The 26,083-nt window shown below is 37.1% G+C and overlaps 1 protein-coding gene across 1 annotated transcript in view; it reads right to left on the bottom strand.

Moving 5' to 3' along the window:
• Positions 1–491: 491 nt before the first annotated feature.
• The window catches only part of LOC307143717 (poly [ADP-ribose] polymerase tankyrase-2-like), a 48,295-nt gene continuing 22,703 nt past the window's right edge, over positions 492–26,083 (bottom strand). Inside the window, exons 17-26 of the mRNA XM_079845475.1 lie at positions 25,656–25,765; positions 16,553–16,799; positions 16,395–16,477; positions 13,130–13,250; positions 10,178–10,275; positions 9,830–9,904; positions 7,380–7,485; positions 5,031–5,217; positions 4,677–4,833; positions 492–702 (exon numbers count right to left, since the gene is read on the bottom strand). Coding sequence (XP_079701601.1) covers positions 643–702; positions 4,677–4,833; positions 5,031–5,217; positions 7,380–7,485; positions 9,830–9,904; positions 10,178–10,275; positions 13,130–13,250; positions 16,395–16,477; positions 16,553–16,799; positions 25,656–25,765 — 1,244 coding nt within the window. The 3' untranslated portion in view covers positions 492–642. The remainder of the gene's footprint in view (positions 703–4,676; positions 4,834–5,030; positions 5,218–7,379; positions 7,486–9,829; positions 9,905–10,177; positions 10,276–13,129; positions 13,251–16,394; positions 16,478–16,552; positions 16,800–25,655; positions 25,766–26,083) is intronic.

Raw genomic sequence — 26,083 nt, 5'->3', positions numbered from 1 at the left:
TGCCCAAAGACAGCCCCGAAACCTGAAGGATCTGGAGAAGGTCAAGTGGGCCAAGATCCCTCCTGCAGTGTGTGCAAACCTGGTCAAGAACTACAGGAAACGTATGATCTCTGTAATTGCAAACAAAGGTTTCTGTACCAAATATTAAGTTCTGCATAATACTTATGTCATGCAATAAAATGCAAATTAATTACTTAAAAATCCTACAATGTGATTTTCTGGATTTTTGTTTTAGATTATGACACTCACAGTTGAAGTGTACCTATGATAAAAAAATTACAGACCTCTACATGCTTTGTAAGTGGGCAAACCTGCAAAATCGGCAGTGTATCAAATACTTGTTCTCCCCACTGTACATCTCAGGCATAGATCTCTTATGATACAAACATCAATAAATTAATTAGTACAAAATATATACATTTGTCTTTATAGAATAAATAAGAAAACTTTGTGATGGATAAGAAAAGGAAATGCAACTTTTGTAACCAGTGTTAGTGCCTGAACCAGAGACCATTTCATTAATAAGTTGCTGTAAATGAGATAAAAGCAGACAGCTGTAGGAACAGAATAACATTATACATTGTATAAAATGCATGCAATAAACAAGCAGTTCCTCTCCTCTGAGATGGAAAGACCCGTGTGTTAATCGGAAGAACCGTCCGGTTTGATGATCTGGTACGTGATTAAATATTCCGGAAAAGCCTTGGGATGCATAAAGACAAAAGCAGTGTTAGTTTCACATGATCAAATCTGTCAACATACATATATACTTGTAAGAAATTAAAGGGTTAGTTCACCCCAAAATTAAAATAATGTAATTTATTACTCACCCTCATGCCGTTCCACACCCGTAAGACCTCTGTTCATCTTCGGAACGCAAATGAAGATATTTAAGTTGAAATCCGATGGCTCAGTGAGCCCTCCATAGGGAGCAATGAAATGTACGCTCTCAAGATCCATTAATGTACTAAAAACATATTTAAATCAGTTCATGTGAGTACAGTGGTTCAATATTTATATTATAAAGCGACGAGAATATTTTTGTGCGCCAAAAAAACTAAATAACGACTTATATAGTGATAGCCGATTTCAAAACACTGCCTCATGAAGCTTCGGAGCATATCGAATCATGATTTGGATCGCGTGTCAAACCGGCAAAATTATGAAATCATGTGACTTTGCCGCTCCGAGCCGCTGAATCGATACACTGATTCGATACGCTCCGAAGCTTCATGAAGCAGTGTTTTGAAATCGGCTATCACTATATAAATCGTTATTTAGTTTTTTTGGCGCACAAAAAATATACTCGTCGCTTTATAATATCAATATTGAACCACTGTACTCACATGAACTGATTTGAATATGTTATTAGTACATTAATGGATCTTGAGATTGTAAATTGCTTTGCTCCCTATGAAGGCCTCACTGAGCCATCGGATTTCAACAAAAATATTTAAATTTGTGTTCCGAAGATGAACCGAGGTCTTACGGGTGTGGAACGGCATGAGGGCGAGTAATAAATTACATTATTTTCATTTTTGGGTGAACTAACCCTTTAATAATAATAAAAAAAATGGTATTCAATTACAAAGCAATACATGTATCAAATGTGACAGTAAAAAAGAGATTTATAAGGTTACAACAAATTTAAAATAACTTTCTATTCACCAAAGAATCTTGAAATATTGTATCATCGTTTCCACAAAAATATTAAGCAGCAAAAAATGTTTTCGACATTGATAATAATCAGAAAGCATATTAGTATGCTGAAATTCGGTACCGGTCCCTTTTTTCGGTACTTTAGGGATACATCAATAACTGTAAAGAAACTGTTTTAAAAAAGTTATTTATAGAAGTTTTATTGACATTATGCCAGAGCTGCCCTGGTCTCTGTCTGCCATTGTCTGTGATGTTTGTATACTGTAATATTTACCAGAAAATTGTAGGCTACTAGCTACTTAATTAATTGAATTCATAAAAACAACCATATCATTTTTTTTTCTTTTTAATTCAATTTCTATGAGAAGATTGTTTTCTGGTAATAAAATGAAGCCATAAAACATTAATTTATCTTTTAACTTAATTAAAAAACTTTTTTGTCAAACAGTGCTGCACAACTGAGCTTTATACTGTTAAAATGAAAACATGGAAGAAAAATTGTGATTTATAACTTTAAACAAAATTATTTTGATAATTTAGTATTATTATATTAGTGTTAGTATTAATATTACACTGAGACATATCTAAGTTCTACTGTTTAACAGTACTATATTTGTCAAGTTAAACCAAACTTTTATTTTGAAGGGTTGCCGTAAAGATCTTGAGTTTCTGTGTGTTTATGACATGACGGTAGTTTTTCTCAAATTAAATGGTAAAATGCTGATGAAGTGACTCTCAGAGCGGTTCTGGAGATGACGGACATGCATTCATGTCTTCCTATAGAGACATACGTCATAATCTGAAAACCACGCCCACCTGGGGGGAAAACAATCAAAACGTCTCCATTGATTTTGTATTGCGTGAAGCGGCCTCCTTGTCATTTATGACTTATAACAAAAAACAGAACAATGTCTAAAAGCTGATATGTGACAAAGTGTACAGCAAACAAGCTAAAAAAAAAAACAGAACCAAAAACCCAGAAGTTTTTATAGTTTTTTAAGCTGTTGACCCAAAAAATTTGCGTTTAAGGACACAAAAGTGGATACAGGCAATTGAGAAAGAGCGCGACACTGAGAACTACACCCACTAGAGGGCAACGTAATCAGCGACAGGAAATATCGCTGCGTCCCAATTCGCATACTATCCGTACTAAATAGTATTCGAATTTTATATAGAAAAATAATAGTATGTCCCAAATTGTAGTATGTTGAAAAGAGTATTCCAAAAAATCCCGGATGGTCTACTATTTCCGGTCTGAATTCGAAGTGCAGATCGATGCGCACTCTAACGGCTGATATTGCCCACAACCCATTGCGAGATGGACGAGGATTCAATTAGAACTACAAACGCGGATAAAAAGTGTTAAAAAACTACAAACATGGCGGTTATGCGAATTCGACGGAGAGTGTTAGATAAAGGGGTTTGAGTGAGCAATTAATTATCAGTATTTAACCTGATGAAAATATATTTATTCAATATTATTCACATTATATTTCACCTGCAGCAGCAGCATTGTGAACTTTTGTAATGATACGTTTGGCCATTACTTTTAAATGCATCATTATATTTAAACTGCAAACACATGAGAGGAGTCTCTGCATTAAAGACCCACAAATGTCTACATTTCTCTCCGATACGGTAGGAAATTAAACTGAATGAGGAGGATTTGAACTGTGACGATGATTGACAGGGCAGTTTAAACGGTGAAGGGATGCACGTAACTAAGCAACAGAGTCCGTTACAGATGACAAAGTATTATGTCCCAAAGCTAACATACTCTTCTGCTACACACTCAAAAGTATGTACTTTTTCTTCACAAAAAGAGTACATACTTTTAGGTCATAGTATAAGTAGGCGAATTGGGACGCAGCAATTAATATATAAAACTGACATTTGGATATTTGACTTAACAGTGACAAAATGTTTACTGCACACATAGGCACACTGAGGCAGACTGAGTGTCAGGATCCCAAAATTTACCCATTCTTCCTGGTAATGCTTCATGTTTTATTGCCTGTATCCACTTTTGTCTCCTTAAAGGTGAACTATGTAAGATTTTTGCAGTAAAATATCCAAAAACCACTAGGCCAGTGTTATATATTTTGTTCAGTTGAGTACTTAGAATATCCCAAATGTTTCCAACTATTTGTAAATCGTGAGAAATTGCTATTTTAACCGAGGAACCGGGATGTGTGAGCTATGCGTTTGAGGGAGTCGCCTGTCGATTGCGTCATATCTGCGTTTCCCTCGGTTTCCGGTTTTATTTAGCAGAAACGCTTTACTCTCACTGCAGTGTGAACAAGTGTCATAGCAGCCGCTGAGCGAACGTCATAACTTCCTTTTCAACACACTCAGATATATCTAATCCGATAAACAGAGCTGCGTTACCTCACACTCATGATTGGAAAAGAGAAAGTGGCGCTGTTGACCGTGTCATAATAAAAGTCCCGCAGGCGACTATGCCATAATAACAGTCCCGCTCTTCAATCGCTCCTGCGGCCTTGCTCAGCTCCACAACACTCGGTCCTGCTCCGCTTCAAACTACAGTAACGTTAATAATTGCATCCATGAACATGATTTCTGCCCGAGTCCTATCATGACTCTTTTCCACTGGCTGTGAGGTGAAGACCACATGTCCCAAGATTCTGTGTCAAATGTGGCGTCATCAAACTACGCCTTTGTTTTGAACAGACGACCTCTAGTGGATGGAAAAGTTACATAGTGTAGCTTTAAACGCTCGTTTTTTTGAGTCGACAGTTTATAAAAACTTGTTTGTGTTTTTTTAGCTTGTTTGTTGTACACCTTGTCACATAGCAGCTTTTAGACATTGTTCTTTTTTTTGTTATAAGTCATAAACAAGGAGGCAGCCTCACACAATACAAAGTCAATGGAGAGCGTTGGATTTTCTCGATCCAGTAAACTGCAAAAAAAAATCTAAAATATCCCAGAATTAAAATGGGTTGAGATGCCATTCCACGTTGACTATTGATGGATAATTCTGGAGCCTACTGCTGTACCTGCTCTCCTCTGTAGATGACGTACTCAGCCAGAGCAAGACCGTTGACACTGGGCCGGCCAGTGACGGAGTGGTGGCCTGGTGGCGAGTGGGCCATCTTCATAGCGCTGAATTGCAGGAAGGATTTTCCCAAAGTCACACGGCAGAACAGAAGATGCCTGGGAGGGGAAGACAGAGCCCAAATCAAGAGCATGAGCACTTTAGAAAGGAAATAGGAAATCAATTTCTCCTCAAGGTTTTGGAAAAGAACACCACAAGGCAACACTTTGCTGAAAAAACAGACTGTGCTCAGAAAGAAGAAGCCACTTAAAGGAGAGCCCTGGCCTCCATGCGCTGTAACGGGATCTCATCTCACCTCTGACACGCGTAACATGACCTGTCTTTGTGAAGAGGGCACCCTGTTCCTCCTCCTATTCCGTAAACATACTGGTTGCTTTTGGAAGAGTTTTCCGCAAAGTAGATCCCGGCCCCGAACATTCCCCCAATGTATGCATGCCTCTCATCGAAGCCCTTGTGAATGATGGCGTTCACGAACGGTGAACCTGGGAAAGCAGGTTACATTTAAATATTTCATATTCATATATTACTTACTAGGGATACACCGAAAGTTCGGCCACTGAAAATTAGCATCCCAAAATGGTATTTTTGGTTTTTGGCCCAAAGAGAAAAAAAGGGCAAAAATATAAGCTGAAAATGTGGTAAAATGCTGATAAAATGATGCAACAATCTCGTTCACTGCTCTGCTCCCCACTCTGCTCACAAATCTGATTCCATTGCAAAGAACTGAATGACGATTAAGATATTGATATTTAATATTATTTTAATATATTTTCAGTTCAATTTTGGTGTTATAATTTAAATAAAAGTGTGGTTATTTTATTTTATTGGCTTGTATTTCTTAAATTCAGATTTAAATTTAATTTAAAAGTCTAATATTAATACAATTATAAAAAAAAAATAATAATAAATTAATAATTTAAAAAAAAAAATTATTCAGTTTTCGGCCCAGAATTTTCCTTTCAGTGCATCCCTATTATTTACATATTAATAAAAAGATATATTCAAGAAAAAATATATATTTTAGGCATAATATTTGCGCTCCATCAGATTTACGTGATTGTGCACATCAATGTTGTTCAGTGTATTCTGTGAAGTTTAATGGAGACTCTTTATGCAAAATGGAAATACATGCCTGATTTTCTAACATATACAAATAACCGATAGCCTAGAAATCTAGACGCACCCTACCGGTCTAGCACCCAGGGGTCTAGCAACTCTCCGTTGGCTTGCGAGCTTGAAAAACCAAACTAGTCAGGCCAATCACATCGTGTATAGAGTCAGTGGGCGGGCTTAACATAATGATGGTAGAGTTGCAACGTTTCCACGTGAATTCCCTGCTACTTCCCTGCTAACAAAAAATGGCACTGAATTCATTCTTAAAAAAGGAAGATGTGTGTTCAGAGTTTTGCCAACAGGATGCAACAAAAGTTTAATCTATCAACTACCTCCGCTGGTTGGAAAACGCATGGGACATGCGCACAACTCGCTTGTGATCGTTGTCTCACCATTGATAGCACTCAAGATTGGTTGTAGCGCTATCCTATTGTGTGCAGAGGGAATTTGAAAGACAACCATTTATCCCGCCCCTCGAATTGAGCCCTGTCAATGGTGTGTTCCCAGACCCAACATCTTGCTGTGGGTTTGGCTTGTCAGGCTAGATAACCGCATGTTCAGTATTGTGACATGTATCGAACTGTGACATGAGGGTGTCGTTACACCCCTAATTAACGTTTAATCTCATCTGGCCACTTTGTACTGAAAACATCTGCCAGTCATGTCACTTTACAACAGTTAAAATCTCATTTCTATGGACAAAATTGCATCTGGAAAACAGCAAAGACTGCAGAGTGAGCTGCTTCTGGAAAAGTACACAACCCAAGTTGTCCTAAACATGACATTTTACCATATTAAGCACAAAGCTTCAAATAAAAGCATATAGTTTAATATTGGTTTGACAAATGCGTGTGCTGTTTAATGCATTTTAGAGATGCGTTTTTGTCACCTCAAAACACACGATTATTGCAATACAGTACACCAAGACATTTGTAAAAAAGGTTAACAAATGTTGATTTAAAATGCTAAATGTGGTATTACATTGGGGGTGGAAGTGAATAGGCTTGGACTTGGTTCTGGTAACCCAATGCACAGGACAATGGTGACACCAGAATAAAAAAAATCATAATTTTGTAGCTGAAAATACAGAATTATTATTTAGATGAATATGCTTGCACTCTGTCACTGACTATAAATATTTTAAAAAATGTAGGACACCTTTTACTGGTAACATAAGACATTTGGCATCAGGACCCACAAATATTCCCCCATTGCATTATTATACATTATACATATTCAACATATAGTAGTTTAATGTAGTACTGACACTAAAACTCTGTAAACTTGAATTTTTTCCTCACATAGTAATTTTCATGTTTCAGGTGCTATTCACGATACAAATTGTTGCATTTCTGTACTGCGATATATTGTGACATGATATATTGTTACACCCCTATTGTTAATCAAATTATTTTTTTATTATTTTTAATGATCAATTCTATCTATTAGCTGTTACAGCCCTACTGAGAATAGCAGTGAATAAATGAGTCATGTAAACCAGGCCTTGGATCGACAGACAGATCACACACACCATGGAACAGCATGCGTTCATTGGAATGGTTGTGGTTCTCCTCAGAAACCTCCGTCCTGCGATGGGTGTATCTCTCCCACAGCTTCTTGTTGCACACCTTCTGGATCTGGGACCAAAAAGAAAAGATTTCAGTGGCACTTTTTAAGTTGATAACATTAGTTAAAGCTGCAGTCCGTAACTTTTTGCGCTCTAGCGGTTAATAAACAGAACTGTATGCGTCTTGTGGAAGAACATTCTCTCCGTTTATGTCTATGGCGAGTCACCCAGGGACTGTGCTCCTCCGCAGTGGTTCCTACCAGACCGGTTTGAAATAGTCACAATATAAACAATTATTATAAGTGTACCATAATGATTCAGGGTAAGACTAAAACACGGTGTGGAAAATGGATTCACGTTGTACATTCTCATTATATTATAAATTATATTATTATATTATATTTTTTTGTAAATCTTGAACACAAAATTTTTTTACGGACAGCAGCTTTAATGCATTAGGCATAAATTGAATTCATGTCTATGAATAGCATTAACTGATACTAATTAAAACAATGTTAAAAATGTATGTAGAAACAATAACCTGGATTAATAAATGTATTGTTCATTGTTAGTTCACGATGTTCACTAGTGTTGTAGTACTCGAGGCCGGTCTTAAGACCATTTTTTGAAGGTCTTGGTCTTGTCTCGGTCTCGACTGCATTTCTCCTCGGTCTTGTCTTGGTTTCGGACTTAGAGGACTCGGGATTTTATCTTAAGACCAGTCAAGACCACAACTGCAAGAATATCACTAAATTGCTGGTGCATTGTCTGATTTAACATCATTAATGTGCTTTGATGTAAAACCTACTGCTTAAAATGCAATCTAACTTCTTTGTAATGTGATTTCTTGTGTTACTGTGCTGCTGGGTTCAAAATCAGTGCAGAATTGTCTCAAAAATGCCCAAAATTAATATAAATGCCCACAGCATTCTGAGATTTAGTTTTTTATATAACATAGAATATAATTAAGCAATATCACAAGAGCAAGAGAGCTGTTTTCATGAATATAAGCATGATTGCAAATGATATTGATTTATACAAACGTTAATATTAGTTAATATTAAATGACACTTTAAACTGTGTCTTTGCTAAATCGGCAACGTTTCGTTATTAAATGAATCAGCTGCTTTGAACAAATCGGTTGAATAAAGGATTCCATGACTGTTAAATAATATTTAATTAAATTTTTTATTTAATGTTTTAATGTTAAATTAATCTGAACATTATTTATGCAGGTGTAATTGTACCAATTCATATGCAACTTCTGTGCCATTCATTTTATTGTTAGTGATTTGATTGGTAATAGCATGATAGTGTCTTACTTTTCTAATTTTATTTATTCATTAAATACAAGTCATTTTTCAGACAGTAGATATGGATCTTTTAGATGAATTTAAGGAGTGTTGGTCTGGTCTTGGTCTTGACTCGGTCTTGCCCTGTCTTGATCTTGGTCTCAACCCCACAAAGTCTTGGCCTTGTCTTGGTCTCGGCACATGCTGGTCTTGGTCTCGACGTGGTCTTGGTTTAGGCGGTCTTGACTACAACACTAATGTTCGCCATCTAGAGATTCATGACAGAACTTTGTATTTCGACACATTTTCGTGGTCGAAATTCAGCCATTTCAATAGGAATTCATGCGATCTGGAATTTTACGTGAAGGCGAAAGATTTCCCAACACAGATTTTGCAACGGGTTCAAGTTTTTTTCACAGATTCGCCATGTTGACCAATAGAAAGCTGCTTGGTTTGAAAGTGTTTTTCTGTGTGAATATTACTTCATGCATCGCCACAATATTGACAATGTACATTGGACCTTTTTTGCCTGCGAATTTCCCCAAAATTTGTGATGTGATTGTGCACCTTTAATCTTTGAACTGTAGTAAGACGAGTATATCTTCAAAGAACCAGAAAAACAAAAAGGGGCATTGTAACATATGGAACCAAATCTGTTTGACGTCAGAGTTTGATTCAGTTGGATATAAAAGTATTTGCTGTAATTTTCCTGAAGTGAACGTTAGTGATGACATTCAGCCAAATTACTAAAAAAAGACTTTTTGAATAACACGATTCACTTACAAATGGAACATTACTAGTTTTAGAACTATATTTTAGTACAGCTCATGACTAGAAAAATCTATCAAAACTACAAAAAAAATACATTTATTTGCGTTTAACCAAAGAGACTTGCATTGCATTCAAGGTATATTAAATTTTATTAATTTACATGATCAAGAAAAAAAAATTCTCTAAACATTTCTGGTTTACCATGACTGTTGGAAACCCTGGAAATAACGCAATGTGAAAAGACACCTGCAGAGGCAGGGGAGCGGTGAGGAAATGAAGCAACCAAAGTGTAAAAGCAGCCTAAAATATACAAAAGGATTAACTATGAAGTAAGACATCCAAATCTCTTACCTTCACAATGTTGTATCTGTTGAAAATCCCACCCGCATGGCCGCCATCCCTGTGTTCCCTTATTGTGCTTTGCATCTGTTCAGAGACACAAGAGAACCATAGTACACAAAGTAAGCAAAGTACGTCCTTGGTATTTTAATAATTATTCTACACATTCTCTCCATGGGAGATAAGCCATTGAACATGTACATCCATTACTGGATTCTCCTAGTACACTTATGGACAAGAAGATTGTGATTATGTTAAACAAATATCTCTAAGGGGGTGAGGCAGATGCTGAGGCAGATGCTGCTCAAATAGAGAAATGATACACAAGAACAAAAACAGTACAATAAAATGAGAAACTACCTCCTCCTCAACAGACTGGAACTCCTTGTCATCTGGAGACAAATCTATCAGTATTGTTCCACTGTTGGTCGTGTTCAGGGTCAAGTATGGGTTTAAACCTGTGATGGTGATACAAATATTTAAGTGCAAATGAATCTGCAAAACAAAAAGCTTCAGCTACAATCTTAAAGGGTCATATAAGTAATCAGAGCAAAAAGGTGTGTGTGTGTGTGTGTGGGGGGGGGGGGGGGGTACATTTGTAGTTGCAAATGTTTACTGTACAGTTAGTTTTTATTAGAGCTTTCAATCAAAATTTTAATATATGCTAGTTAATTAATTGAACTAATTGCAAATAATCGGTAACACTTTATTTTGATAGTCCACTTTAGACATTCTACTAACTATAAGTAACTTTGCAACTACATGTCAACTAACTGTCATTAGAGTATATGTAGACTGTCTGATTAATATTTACTAAAACTTTATTTTGTTGGTCCCCCAACAGACATTCTACTGACTATATGTAACTTGGCAACTACAAATCAACTTATTCTACTAACCCGAACTCTAACACCTAATCATAACCTACCAGTCTACTGACAGTCAATTAATACTCAAATGACAGTTAGTTGACATGTAGTTGCAAAGTTACTTATAGCTGGTAGAATGTTTAAAGTGGACTATCGAAATAAAGTGTAACCAAATAATCATATATTAATATCTGCTAAAACATGAATGCAGAGTGAGAGTAAGAATCTTTATCAAAAAACATTTTTTGATAACATTGTTATCACAAGTAAAACACTGTAGTTTTACTGTAATTCTGGTAAAGAGGGTGTAAAATTGAATTAATTTTGGTGCTAAAAACATCTTTAACATTACAATGTTGTTTAACATTAAAGGGGTCCTATAATGACCATTTTAACAAGATGTAAATGAAGTCTCTGATGTGCCCAGAGTGTGAAGTTTTAGCCCAAAACACTCCACAGATCGTTCTCGTAGCATGTTAAAATGGTCACTTTTTGAGGGTGAGCAAAAACGTGCTGTTTTTGTGAGTCCCTTTAAATGTAAAGGAGCTGCTGCTCCCAGACCCCTTTTTTAAAAGAGGGCGGGGCTTCAAGAGCTCGTGTTAGCAGCTCCGATTCGCAGACACGTACCGAAAATGTCCGAAATAATAATAATAATAATTTGCTACATTTATATAGCGCTTTTCTAGGCACTCAAAGCGCTTTGTATAGAAGGGGGGAATCTCCTCATCCACGACCAATGTGCAGCATCCACCTGGATGATGCGACGGCAGCCATATTGTGCCAGAACGCCCACCAGTTGATTGGTAGAGAGGAGACAGAGTGATGAAGTCAATCAGTATATGAGGATTATTAGGAGGACATGATGGACAGGGGCCAATGAGCAAATTTGGCCAGGATGCCGGGGTTACACCCCTACTCTTTATCGAAGGACATCCTGGGATTTTTTTAATGACCACAGTGAGTCAGGACCTTGGTTTAACGGCTCATCTGAAGGACGGTGCTTGTTACAGTATAGTGATGGGGTGTTAGGACCCACACAGACCACAGGGTGAGCACCCCCTGCTGACCTAACTGACACCTCTACCAGCAGCAACCTAGTTTTCCAGGAGGTCTCCCATCCAGGTACTGACCAGGCTCAACCCTGCTTAGCTTCAGTGGGAAACCAGTCTTGGGCTACAGGGTAATATGGCTGCTGGCAATGGTTCAGCCTTTTATTATCAAACCAGAGTCAGAAAATGATGGAGAGACTCGAGAAGAAGTGACAACATGTAGAATGCAACAGGATGTTCTGAATGGTTAGTTGAGAATTTTATGTAGCTGATGTGGAGTTAACTATCTTCAAGTCATTGATTAGCGTGTTCTGTCATGATACTCTATAAATCGCTCATGTGGGAACTGTTGTAAGATGCACAGAGCCAGATAATATCTGCTGCTTGAAGAACAGGTATAGTTTAGTTTAATTACGGTTATAACCAAGCGGCAACCTCCCGCAGTTTCTCATGAAGCCAACACGGAAGTGCCTTAAACTGCAATTCATCGACTGGCCGCTAGGGACAGGCTCCATAAGGGAGCAGAATCTCATTGAGCCCCATGTTAAAATGCCCAACTTCACAGCAGAATAAAACATGTTTACAGTCTGGTACAAATTGTGGTTTTGGTCTATACGGCTAATTTTGCCCTTCATGACAACTGTGAGGGGGGTGAATTTTTTTATAACTCATTTGTTTACATTATATAAAGCCTTAAAGTTCTGCATAATTAAGGGCGTGGCCACTTCAAGTGACAGTCGGATAGCCATTTATCTGCTGTCTGTTAGTCATCACGTCACTTAAGCTCCGCCCACGTCCCGCCTTTTTGACCATTTTCTGTTATCCGGCAGTGACGCGCGATGACGAGCTGCCAAGATGGCAACGGCCAGCTCGTCCCTACTTTGCGCTTCAGAACGGCTCATCAAAATCCTATGGGTGACGTCACGGACACTACGTCCATATTTTTTACAGTCTATGGTTATAACTTATGTTGTCATGCTTTTATGACATGCTACTGCATTTGTGTTACGTACTGTATTGCAATAAATGTGAAAAGACGGATGCGGCAGCTTGAGCAGACTCCCAAATGTGCTCTGCTACAACAACTCTTCCTCTTCTCAACATGGCCTTTGTTGCATGTTCCCGGGGGCAGGGTTTATGTAAATGTAAGGGTTAGTGATGTCACAAACCCGGGAAGCTTATTGTAGTCCCTGCCAGTTGTTTGTTGTAGCCCTTAAAAAGCTATTTCTTTAAAACCCTTTGCATTGAACTTTGAGCGTTTTTTTTGCAGATGTGAGAAAAAGATCCAATGTTAAGCAGAGCTTAGTGGAAACAGATCAAAGTGATCTTTAAACCCTCTCTCTAATGACGTATTCACTCAAATGAATCTAGATGAAAGGAGAAGAGGCTCTTACTCTGAGGTCCACTAATAAGTCTCTCCACTCCTTTGATGATCTTGTGTCGGTGGCCGTAAGCGTTGATGCCGATCTCCTTCAGCTCTTTGTGTCCCATTTCCACCAGAACGTCCAGAGTTATCTAACAACACAAACCAGGCACACAACTAATGTATTAATCCACTGATCAGCGAGTACTCAACAGTGTCAACAGCCTAGAGTATCTCGACATTTCAGTCAGCTCAACAATGAAGCTAAAACATATTTTATGTGGGAAATTAAATAAAGATGAACAGATTACAAATATTTAAGTCTAAGCTTTTGCTACAGGTTGTACAGTAGTGGATCAGTTCATCCTACAACGTTCTCTCTCACATTTACAACTTTGGAAAGCCTAAATCCTTCTAGTCAATTGATTCATCATAAACTGTTCTCTCTCACATATGTAGCACTGAAAATCAGCCTTATTCTAGTGAATCATTCATCCTACATAGTTCTCTTTCACATATGTCACTTTGGAAAGTCTGATTCATTCTAGTGAATCAGTTAATCCCAGAGAGTTCTCTCTCTCACGCATAAGTGGCATTAGAAAGCCTGATTCATTCTAGTGAATTGATTCATCATAAATGGTTCTCTCTCACATATGTAGCATTGAAAATTCAGCTTCATTCTACTGAATCAGTTCATCCTACATGGTTCTCTCTCACATATGTCACTTAGGAAAGTCTGATTCATTCTACTGAATCGGTTCATCATAAATGTTTCTCTCTCTCACATATGTAGCATTGAAAATTCAGCTTCATTCTAGTGAATCATTTTATCCTAAATGTTTCTCTCTCACATATGTGGCATTGGAAAGTCCAATTCTTTCTAGTGAATCAGTTCATCTTAAACAGTTTTCTCTCTTACATATGTCCCTTTGGAAAGTCTTATTCATTCTAGTGAATCTGTTCATCAGTTCTGAATATTGAATCGGTTCATCCTAAATGTTTTTCTCTCACATATGTAGAATTAGAAAGTCCAATTCTTTCTAGTGAATAAGTTTATCTTAAACAGTTTTTTCTCATTTATGTCACATTGGAAAGTCTTATTCATTCTAGTGAACTGTTTCTTTCTGACAATTCATGTAAATCAAAACATTTTTAGATAAATTAGAGTGTTATTTTTGTACTTCATTGTTTTGCTTTTAGCTTGACAAGCTAAAGTTTCAAAGTAGCTTTGCCAACACTGGTTGTAGGATGATAAACCTGTGTTGAAGTCTGATTTCGAGTCTAAAATTCATGGTCTCGGTCTTGTTGTGAACTCAGTTTTGACTCTGACTCAAATCCAGCCTGGATTTGGACTCAAATGAGCTGGTTTTGACTACAACCAGGGCTTGACATTAACACCCGCCAAATCCGGGTGGATATCAACAGTGGTGTGTAACGCAGTCACTCCTACTAACCACTAGGCGGGTTAAAATTAATATGTAACATACATTTTCAACTGTAGTCTTTTAAAAATGTTGCGTTGTCAAAAATATAGATTTTTCAATGCATATCGATATGGAAATATCTGAAACGCTTCCAATACTCAATACCAGCTGCACTCTTGTTTGCTCGTGATCTCTGACAACAAGTTGACACAATCCTGCCTCCTCTCACTCACTCGCTTCATTTGCTCCTGATGAATATTGTAGGTGTTGCAGGGCTTGAATTTCGGTGTGGGATTGTGCGTATTGTGCATCATTTTACATCACTTTACCCAAAGTGCGTGCACATAAAGCCGCCTCTCAGTACTAAATTGAGTTCTTTTTTGCTGCTTATTGCGCTTAAACAGTCAAATCAGGGCTTAAAAACGGAAAAAAATATCAATCGGTTCACTCCGAGCAGAATCGATATTATAGCGTTTTCGTTTTTGCGTTCCTCAATAAACATTACTGTTCCGAAAACGGTTTGATTTAAAAAAATACCGGTTAATAACGTTATTTTAATTTAGCCTATACTTTAAACAAATATGTATAAATAGACTTATTTTCACTCAATAATAATATAACGCATGGTAATTAAACTTGAATATTTATTTCATAACATTTTTAAAACCACAACAGAAATACATGCATTAATTACAAAGCATAAACAGCGGGACAAATATTGACCTGTTTTAATGGAGCGGAAAGTAGCCCTCTTATGCCTAATTCTTTTCAGAAGAGTGATAACATTCTTTGTACATAACTTTTTTTCAACACGACTTGTTTTAAAAATCGCATGAATAAAGAATAAATAAACTGGATAACCATTGCTCTTTTAATGAACCGTCAACTGCTAATATCAAAGCAAACACTGTGCAACACGTCCTTGCATCACATAATCAAATTCAGTCAGCTAATAAAGCTTGATCATTTAATGCAATATAACATACCATTTAATACGAAGCATCAACCGTCTATATAGAAAACACTGACCTGTCCTGTATTGGCAATCTGAAAGACTATAGGAAAAATGTTTGATAGATGCTAGTAACCTACTTGGATAGGCTTAAACGGAATCCACAAACTAGCCTAAATCAGACTATTTGAGCTTAAAGTCCGTACTACTTATTTAAACGTTCGAAAAGAATGTCCTCCAATACCTGCACATTCATTGTAGACCTCAGCGGGGAAAGAAATGTACTTGAGGCATGAAAATGCACGCTCTACACTGACTTGCGTTACGGGTAGATTCATAGATGACTGGTGCGCGGGCATTTCACTCATGCTTGATCCGTCAACGTCACATGCTGTACTGCTCAATTCATGATTGGTCACTGCCAAATTAAAATATTAAAGAGAACGATAAAATAACGTTATTAACCGGTTAATGGTCATTTCAAATTAACGTTTCTGTTCAGAACGATTCAAATTGATTTTGATTTCGTTTTTATTCCTCTTAAAATTTCGTTTGATTCCGGTTTTCGTTTTCGTTCCTTGAACCGGTTCGAAGCCCTGAGTCAAATACACACAAAATAATGTCAAAATGTCCGTCTTGGCGAGTATTTAAGCAAACACATTCAGTTATGTTTTAAATGAACGTGAACATTTGGGCGTCAGGTCTTAAAGCGATAGCAGCCTAATATACCTACTGCCAAATTATGAGATAATGTTAAAATATCTGTATGCCAGTGGTATCAATGCCAAAATTGTGCCCAGTGAAAATGTTGAGTGGTTTGTAACTTTGGAAAACCACTAGCCACAGTGGCTGGTGAGCAAAAAAGTTAATGTCAACCCTTTCTACAACACTATAATAAACATTGAAACTGAAGACATTACCTGCTCTCTGTCAAAGATCTCCAGCAAATGTTCCAAGCCCAGGTTTTGAAGGAACTGGCTGATACTCAACTCCATAGTTAGACCTGAAAAACCAACAGGTTATTTTCATAAAGTTTCACCAAATGTTTTCTACAAGCAAGAATCTTGAATAAACCCACCCTCCTCTTTCGCCTCTATGCCTACGGCCCCTTCAGCTCCGGAAGGCGGCAATAGAGTGGTCATCTCGGGGAAGGTCCCGGACTGGCCGCCCATACTGGAGTCTGAAGAGAGCGGCGTGGGACTCGAGCTGAGAGTCAACGGCACGACTCCCACGGATGTCGAGACGCTGATAACCTGTGGCTTATAGCACCCCGGCAGCGCTGAGGGGGGCATGGCTGCCGTGAGGAGGGCTCGGACGTCGTCCGCCTAGAGAGAGACGCAGCGCAACATCAGAAAGCCCGACCAATTAAGTAACAACCAATTTCTGCAGGACTCCCAAACTGACTCGCATCATCAAACTTATGTGAGTGTCAGTCAGATCTCAAGCATGTAGACCGTGAGTTCAGGAACAAAAATGCAAATAGATGGAAATTGTATAGACCAGTGAAAATGCTCATTACAAATAAGCAAGCTGTTGGCATGCATCCTTGTTTAAAGAGATAGTTCCCACAAAAATGAAGATTTTGTCATAATTTACTCACCCTAGTGTTATTTTAATGTCACTGATATGCTACTATAGTTTTGGTAATATTTTGAATTAGATTTTCTTGTGATATTCATATCACAATTTGTACATTTCAGAACTTACTCTCTACCATGTGACACAAAGAGAACGATTAAGTTATAAATGTTTGTAAACAGTTTTATTTGAGTGTTATATCTGAAATATAGCAATTAAATGGGTAACACTTTATTTCAGGGTCAAATTCTCACTATCAACTAGTTGCTTATTAGCTTGCATAATACAAGTATAGTGGCTGTTTATTAGTACTTATAAAGCACATATTAATGCCTTATTCTACATCTCTTAATCCTACCCAATACCTGAACTTAAACGCTACAAAAACTACCTTACCAACTATTAACAAGCAGTAAATTATAAGTTTGAGAGTTTTGAATTATGAGAATTATTGAGGCAAAAATTGCAGTTAATAGTAGAGATGTTCCGATACCCTTTTTCCCTTCCCGATACCGATTCCGATACCTGGGCTCAGGGTAATGGCCGATACCGAGTACTGATCCGATACCTGGGTGTGTATCTGTATATACAGCTGTACTGTATATACTACTAGCCCTGTATGAATTGCTAGAATTATTTGATGGTGTGCTTCAGACTTATCCCTTAATAAAACATGAACTAATAAATACAGTGAACTACTGTATTTATTACAGTATTTTTATTATCTGACATGCATTTGACAGTAATATTAGTTATTTTTCTTAAGCGAAAAAGAACATTTAATGCAGCCAAAAATCTAAAACTGCAAAATAAAAAAGATATTTTACTGTATAAAAACAGTGCAACAAATATATGTAGGAATATAAAAAATTATATATTAATCAGAAAATAATCTCTTTACAAACTTCTAGGCATAATTATTATCAGTAGTAGAGACATATTATTAGTACATAGAGACGTAGCTAGATCTACTGTAGGCTACAACAGTAGCCTAATATAGTCTGTCCATTTCTTCACGTTAAACCAAACTTTTATTTTGACGGGTTGCCGTGAAGACCTTTGAGTGTCTGTGTTCATTATATGACACAGTAAATTCTCTTGAAGTGACGGTTTATGCGTTCGTGTCCTCATATAGTGACTATAGACTGTAAAAACACACATAGAGGTAGAGAAACTGGGGGGGGGGGGGGGGGGGCAAAGACAGCGAGCGAGTGTCACATGCGTGTGTGTGCGCGGGCGCCCGCAATCCACACAGAGACGAAATACTGCTAAACAGCGGACATACTGCTAACGCTTTTTCATTTCTTCTTTGCTGCTCTAAACAGGGGTTGCTTGTGGCAACACTGCACGACTTCCTGTATTTGCAACGCATTCTGAGCAGCGAAGAAGGACCATGCAGCAGTTAGGCAAAGTTAGCGGTCTACTATGGATAATAACTAGGTCTTGTTTTAGAAAATGGTATCGGATCGGTACATGGGTTCAAGTACTCGCCGATACCGATGCCAGAACTTGTTGTGGTATCGGTGATATTTCCGATACTAGTATCGGAACCGGAACAACTCTAGTTAATAGTGAATATGTGCTCCGCATACTAAAGTGTCACCATTAAATGTAATAGTTTGGTCTCTACTGTTAATTTCAACCTATAATGTTATAGCAAAGCAAATCATATAATAAGTAGAAAATCAGAGGGTTCCCTGTATATTTTACAGCTTTAGTTGGGGGAGGTTTTTTTTTTGGTTTAAAGGGTTAGTTCACTTTAAAATGAAAATTAGCCCATGATTTATTCACCCTCAAGTCATCCTAGGTGTACAGTATATGACTTTCTTCTTTGTTCTTCCAAGCTTTATAATGGCAGTGAATTGTTGGGTCATTTTTGAAGTCTTTAAAAGTGAATCTATCCATCATATAACTGCTCCACCCGGGTCCGGGGGGTTAATAAAGGCCTTCTGAAGCGAAGTGGCGCGTTTGTGTAAGAAAAATATCCATATTTAAAACTTTATAGACTAAAATAACTAGCTTCCAGCAGTCAGTGGTACGCGAAGTGAAAGAGTAAAAAGTTACGGTGAAAGAGTAACCCTTGACGCATGCGTATTGACGAACGCAGAAGTGCAGAGGATAGAGCAAAACAAAACATGAATTAGAAGTATAAAACAAGAATTTTTAAAGAGAAATGGAGGAGGATTTCGATATAAGAGAAGGGGGCTTGAGTTTGTTGGCCAGTTCTATCCGCGAGAGCGTCAAAGCTTGTGATGCTCCTATACATCGCGTCTGGGGATACTCTTTCGCCGTAAAGTCGACTTGCGTACCTTGGAAGCTAGTTATTTTAGTCTATAAAGTTTTAAATATGGATATTTTTCTTACACAAACAAGCCACTTTGCTTCAGAAGGCCTTTATTAACTCCCTGGAGCCGTGTGGAGCAGTTATATGATGGATAGATGCACTTCTATGGGCTTCAAAAAGAAGCAACAAGTCACTGCCATTATAAAGCTTGGATTAGCCAGGACATTTTTAATGTAACTCTGATTGTGTTTGTCTGAAAGAAGAATGTCATATACACCTAGGATGACTTGAGGCTGAGTAAATCATGGGATAATTTTCATTTTTGGGTGAACTAATCCTTTAAGAAATTTGTATTAATAATATATGCCTTTTAATTCTTGGCACTTTATATTTTATGTTGTTGAGAATGTTTTTTTTATAAATGTATTTTATGAGGAAATATTGAAAAATTAAAAAGGTAGAATATACAGTTATCATTTATCAGTAAATTAACCAATGGATTAAATAACTAATCAGAAAATCCATCACTAGATTGACTAATTGAAAATAATTAAAAAATGAAAAATTATAAAAAATTGTTAGTTGCAGCCTTAGTTTCAAGAATGTTCAGGCTGCGTTTCAAAACTTCTTTTATGTTCTTCATAAAAAAAGGTTTGGAATGCCATGAGGGTGCATTAATGATGACAGAATTTTAATTTTTGCTTGATATATCCCTTTAAATATCTTCCTCCAGGCATCAGACAGGCATATTTTCCCACACCAGACCAGTGCAAATGTGGAGTATTTTCAGGCAATGTTGTATGGAATGATCAGTAAGCCTCATCAAGCACTGAATTAACGAAAAGTACCAACCATATAAAACAGACAGATCTATGACATAATAAACCAAGAGATAATTCTCCGTGGCATGATTAAAATAAGTTTGGCTTGAGAAGGCTTAACTGTATCAGAGGTGACGAAAATGAACAGAACGGTAGATAAGCGGATGGCGAGAAGGAGAAAGACCTTCTTTCCCCAATGTGGCTTGTCCAATAAGCACACAGAAAGAGTGAATACCGTCACGAGGTCCAGCGGCGACTGGCCTTCCTGGTTGCGGAGCGTGGGGTCGGCCCCGTGCGCTAGAAGCAACGCACACAACTGGGTCCTGCCTTTCTGCGCCGCCTCGTGCAAAGGGGTGAACGCCCACTTATCTGTGGCATTGACGCATGCGTTGTACTTGATGAGCAAAGCGGCCACATCCACATGCTGCAATGAAACACATGGAGCAGTTGTGCTCTCGGGTTGGTGTCTCTTTCACTTTCTGACGAAAGTCGCTGCATGAACATGACTATGCCTGGCTGCCAAACGGCACCAAACCTTGTTCCATTGCCCAACAGGTTATTATGAAACATTAGGCGGTGAACACAACACCTGCACAACTAAAATAAAACCTGAAGAAAACTCAAACCTGTATGACTGACCGTCTTGTGGTACCAAATTTGAAAATGCTAAAGCACAAATAGAGATATGAGAGCTGAGGCAAAGGAGAAGATTGACAGTGAAATTTCAATCTGTTCCTCACCTCACACAAAGCTATTGTATGACCTGGAATATATATCGTAATCTTATGGATTACTTTTATGGTGCTTCTTTGTAATTTTTGGAACGATTTTTGGAACCAAAGTCCCTTTCTGTGTTCCATGGGGGAAAGAAAGTCATACAGGCTTGGGAAGACATAATGGTGAAAAATGTGAGTGAACTATTCATTTAACCCCTTACCTGTCACCGTATATTTTAGTAATCATCATAAATTAGGTATCATTCGAAAGCTTACAAAGTCAAAATTCATCCTGTGAAAACCGTTTTGAAAATCGGACATTGCGTTACCATGGAAACGGTACTCTAAATTCCTCTAGCGGGCTCCTACCCTAGTGGGTGGTGACATTATCTCAAATAATGTCATCTTTGCATTAAAAATGACATAATTGAGCGAATGACACTTAATGACAGTTGTCATAAACATGCATAAAAACTCCTTCATATTCATGACGTGTCATGTCATGATTATGAAGGTGTCATGTCAGTCTTATGCACACCCCTTCAAGTGTTACCCCATATTTCATGACAGGTTTTTTTTAAGAAGTGATATTTGGACAGAAATGTAGTAATTTGTTACAGGAGAATGCTTTAAAGGGTAACTAAACCCCTGCTCAGAGCTTAACTCCATCCACTGGCAATTTTTTTAAAATGCTGGAAAAGTGAGCAGAGCCCAGCGGAGACAGAGGGGACGAACCGAGGGCGGGGCTGAGCAGAGGGCGTACACCTGAGACCCGCAGTGACGGATTGATTGACAGCTGTCTGATTCGTGAGTCGCAAAGATGGAGAATGACTGGAGGGACGCCAGCTTTGCAACAGAGCGGTCATTTCTCCTACCTTCACCTGAAGTGGAGAAGGGTGAATTGTCTGTAGACACAGACCCAGAGCCTTATCAATGCGAGCCGCTGGCTCAAAATCTATGAACAGTCAAATCCTTACACTGAATGCCACTAAAAATAGATCAGATATCTGATATACATACGATTTTCATTCGAATGAACTGAATCAATAAGCAGCGCAGGACCAATAAGTTCAGACCTAAAAGCCTATTATAAACGGATTTCCTCAAATAAGTTAGACTATAGAATATACGGCAACGTTACAGTATTGTTGTTCGTTACCGCGTCCGCGGCAACCACTTGCGTGTCAGGGTTTGAAAGTGCGTCTCATGTATAAAACTTATCTGTACACATGACGGGCGGCAATAGTATCGCAAGAAAAGCCTGACGTGAACTGACAACTGCATTATTTAACCGTATTTTCTTCATTACAATGTTAAAGCAAGTGTCAAGTCAGTTTCATTCATAATGATTCTACTTCATGTAACATGAGGTACTGGAGTGAAGCCGTTCTCATCATGTGATTGGGGGAAACATTTCTGAGGGCGTGGTGAGCTCGTGCCAGGGGCGCGGATAGTGAGCCGTTGGAAGTACAACCCCAAATCAGAAAAAGTTGGGACAGTATGGAAAACGCAAATAAAAAAAAAAAGAAGTGATTTCTAAATTTACTTTGACTTGTATTTCATTGCAGACAATATGAACAAAAAATATTTCATGTTTTGTCTGGTCAACTTCATGTCATTTGTAAATATGCATCCTTTCCTGTCATTCAGACCTGCAACACATTTCAAAAAAAGTTGGGACAGTAAAGCATTTACCACTTTGTAATGTTGCCATTCCTTTTCACAACACTTAAAAGACGTTTAGGGACTGAAGACACCAAGTGATGAAGTGTTTCAGGTAGGGATGCTCCGATCAGGATATTTGCTGCCGATACTGAGTACCGATTTCTTGTCATGGTGATCGGCCGATACCGATCCCGATTCCAATACTTCACTGATTTGTAAGCTTTCTGATCACTGTTAACCTTTTTTTCAGATAAAAAAAAAAAAAAAAAACTATAGATGTTGCCTTTATTATATTTTTGTTACATTTTTATGGTAATTATGTACTGTAAAGTAACTCACAGGGTACTAAATAATCACAAAAAATATTCATTATACAGTGAACATTTTAATATGCCTTTTAAATGGGGTTTCTGTATAACACTATGCATATCAGGATACTTAATAGGGCTGTATTTTCTACATTTTTCTATTTGGATAAAAAAAATCTGTATTTATTTTAATAATAATTTTATTTCACATCCTGCCCAATGATGTCCTAAAAACAATGTTGATATAGAAGGCTATAAACAAATACAGTGAATGTAATGTCGGCATGTATTTAGAAATCACTTCTTTTTTTTTTATTTGCGTTTTCCATACTGTCCCAACTTTTTCTGATTTGGGGTTGTACCATCCTACGTCACGATGTACCACAACGTCAAATAGGAAAATTCAACTGCAGTAGCCACCGTTTAACCTTAAGAGGGCAGCACTTTGGCGGTTTTACACCATATTTTATAGAATTAAAACACTTTATACTCAAATGTCAAAACATTTACTCGAATCAATGAACAGCATTAATAAAGCCCCAGTATTACAGATCATTAACTAAAAAAAGTTGGTTTAGGGTTTAGTTACCCTTTAAAAAAAATCAATGGAATGTGGATGACACCCGGTGGCTATTTTTGGTACAGCGCCTCAACAAAATCTCATGGGGACTTTTATTTTTGTGATATCAATTTCAAATTTGGAACACAACTTGGTTAGACATATGGCTTTGATTTTATAGTACATTTTTTGGTAAAATAGTATATATATATATATATATATATATATATATATATTTATTAAAATAATAACTATTTAGTACAGTATAATTTACAGTAAATTTAAACTTCCATAACTTTTTCATACTTTCATATTTTGAAGTGCTTTCACTTCAGCAGTCATGTCATCTGCCATGTGTCGTCTTTAAAACGAGACCAACCTTACGTCTATATTCCAAAGCATTCTTTAATTAGTCATTTAAAATGCACTTTTGTGTCTATTCTCAAAAAGGGGAGTGACAGGAAGGGGGTTAAAAAAATGTTTATAAGATTACAGATATCTAGGAAAAGGTTGAGAAAGGGAAACTGATTTTTAAAGAAACAAATCAAGAATGACTATCAGACTTTTATGATAGAATGCTGCATAATTTTCACAAATGAACACAACTTATGAATTTTGAAGCCTAAATACAATGCCCGAAATGAAAAGCTAACCTTAGGCCATAAGTGAACTACACCACAGTTGCTCGACTTCAATGTCACCACCATTAAGCTTTCAAAAACCCTTTCAGTCTAATTTTCCTGAAAGTGCGATTTAGAATAGTTTCACTAGAATTGACTTGTGCGTAGATGAGTTTACCTGTTCGGCCTGATGATGTTTAATGTCCCGACAACCTTTGTAGCCCAATTTTGCTACTTGTTAGCAACTGCCTTTTTCAAGACACATAAAAGCTTTAAAAGTTATGAGTGGGGTATTTACTGGTGTGTTTTATGTTAAAGATTAGAACATCTTGTGTTCACCACAGACCTGATTTCAGCCATTAACCAAAAACCCATTCCTACAGACATACAGCACTCTATTTAATGAAAGGAGAAACATGTATACAAATTTGTATTCCCAAATTAACAAAAAATAAATAAACTTTCATAAACCAGAGGGGCGTGTTGAATGTTTTTCTTCATGCCAGTAAAGAACAGAAGCTTGGAATAAATAACATATGAGAATTGGCCTGTATAAAATTTTGAGTAAAAAAATAATAACAATAATTAAGCAATATTATATATATTATTAATATACTAAATAATAGATTATTAGATAAATTCATGTACATATAAATTATTCAACTTTATACTACAGGGCTGTTGAATAATTCTGATTGGATGACGTTCTAAACTGTACAATTATTTTCCATTAAATGCACAGCTATGAAGTAATTCCAGGTCTGTTCCACATGGCTTCGGCAAATTATTTCAGTTATTTGTAAGTCCTTACAGCCTACAACAGCAAATCATCAAAACCCTCAAAGACCAAGCAAACCAATATGACAAATGTTGGAATATAAACGACAAACAATTATTCCCTACGTAACTGCGTAATTTCTAACAAAGTATGGCCAACCATGTATATAGACTTATATGATCAGAGCAGCAAAATATCAACACTGCTAAAATTTAGCTTGACCAACCAAGCAGAGTAGAACTGTTATATAAAATACATTAATAATAGCCAATTTTGCTTATTTTAAATAAATAATTACATAACACATTTTTTATTTATTAAAATAAAAAAGATTTTTTTAGAAACAACACAAACCACTATGAAAGAAATGCAACATTTGCATCAAATTTGACATTTTGGTCATGACTTTAAAATAAACCAAAGTTTTCAAAAGCAACCAAAAATGCATATTTTAGAAAACAATGCATTTTTGGCAACAATAAGGTTCCATTTGTTAACATTAATTAACTATACTAATTAACAAGAACTGGCGATGAAAAATACTTTTGTAATAGCATTTATGAATCTCAGACTCTCAGTTAATGTTAATTTCAACATTTAATAATACATTATTAAAATCGAAAGTTGCATCTGTTAATATTGGAACTGACCTGACATTAACTTACAATGATCAGTTGTATTTTTATCAACTAATGTTAACAAAGATGAATAAATACTGTAACAAATGTTTGGTTCACTATTAGTTCATATCGAAATAATAATGCATTAGCCAAATAATGTAACCTTAGGGAGTGTTGTGTGTACTGTGTGTAGCTGCACATGTTAACTGACATGTCCTGGAGCAGTACTTACCCCGTAAGATGCAGCGTTGTGTAGGGGAATGAGACCACCTTTATCCTGAGAGTTCACCTCTGCCCCGTGTTGCAGCAGATATTCAGCCACCTCCAGATTATTATAGCCAGCTAATCATACACATAAAACAAACACCACCAACATGAAAATATAAGTTTAACATTTTTCATATTTCAGATATTTTATTAATTCATTTGAGCACGTTTTGTAGAGTTGTGCAGTGTTAGCACCTGAAAACATCACTTCATAGACAAAGTGATTTTTTTAATGCCTATTTGCACTTACCATAAACTGATTCCAAATGCAAATGTAGCAGGCCTTACAAAGCTAGAGGGGGCTATTTTAATGATCTGAGCGCATGGTCTGAAGCGCATGGCGCAGGTGCACTTAGGGCGTGTCAGAATCCACTTTTGCTAGTTTAACGACGA

Source organism: Gobio gobio (genome assembly GCF_949357685.1).
Source record: "Gobio gobio genome assembly, chromosome: 20".
Classification (NCBI taxonomy): domain Eukaryota; kingdom Metazoa; phylum Chordata; class Actinopteri; order Cypriniformes; family Gobionidae; genus Gobio; species Gobio gobio.
Note: the sequence above shows the minus strand (reverse complement) of the source record. Positions and strands in the feature narration are given on the sequence as shown.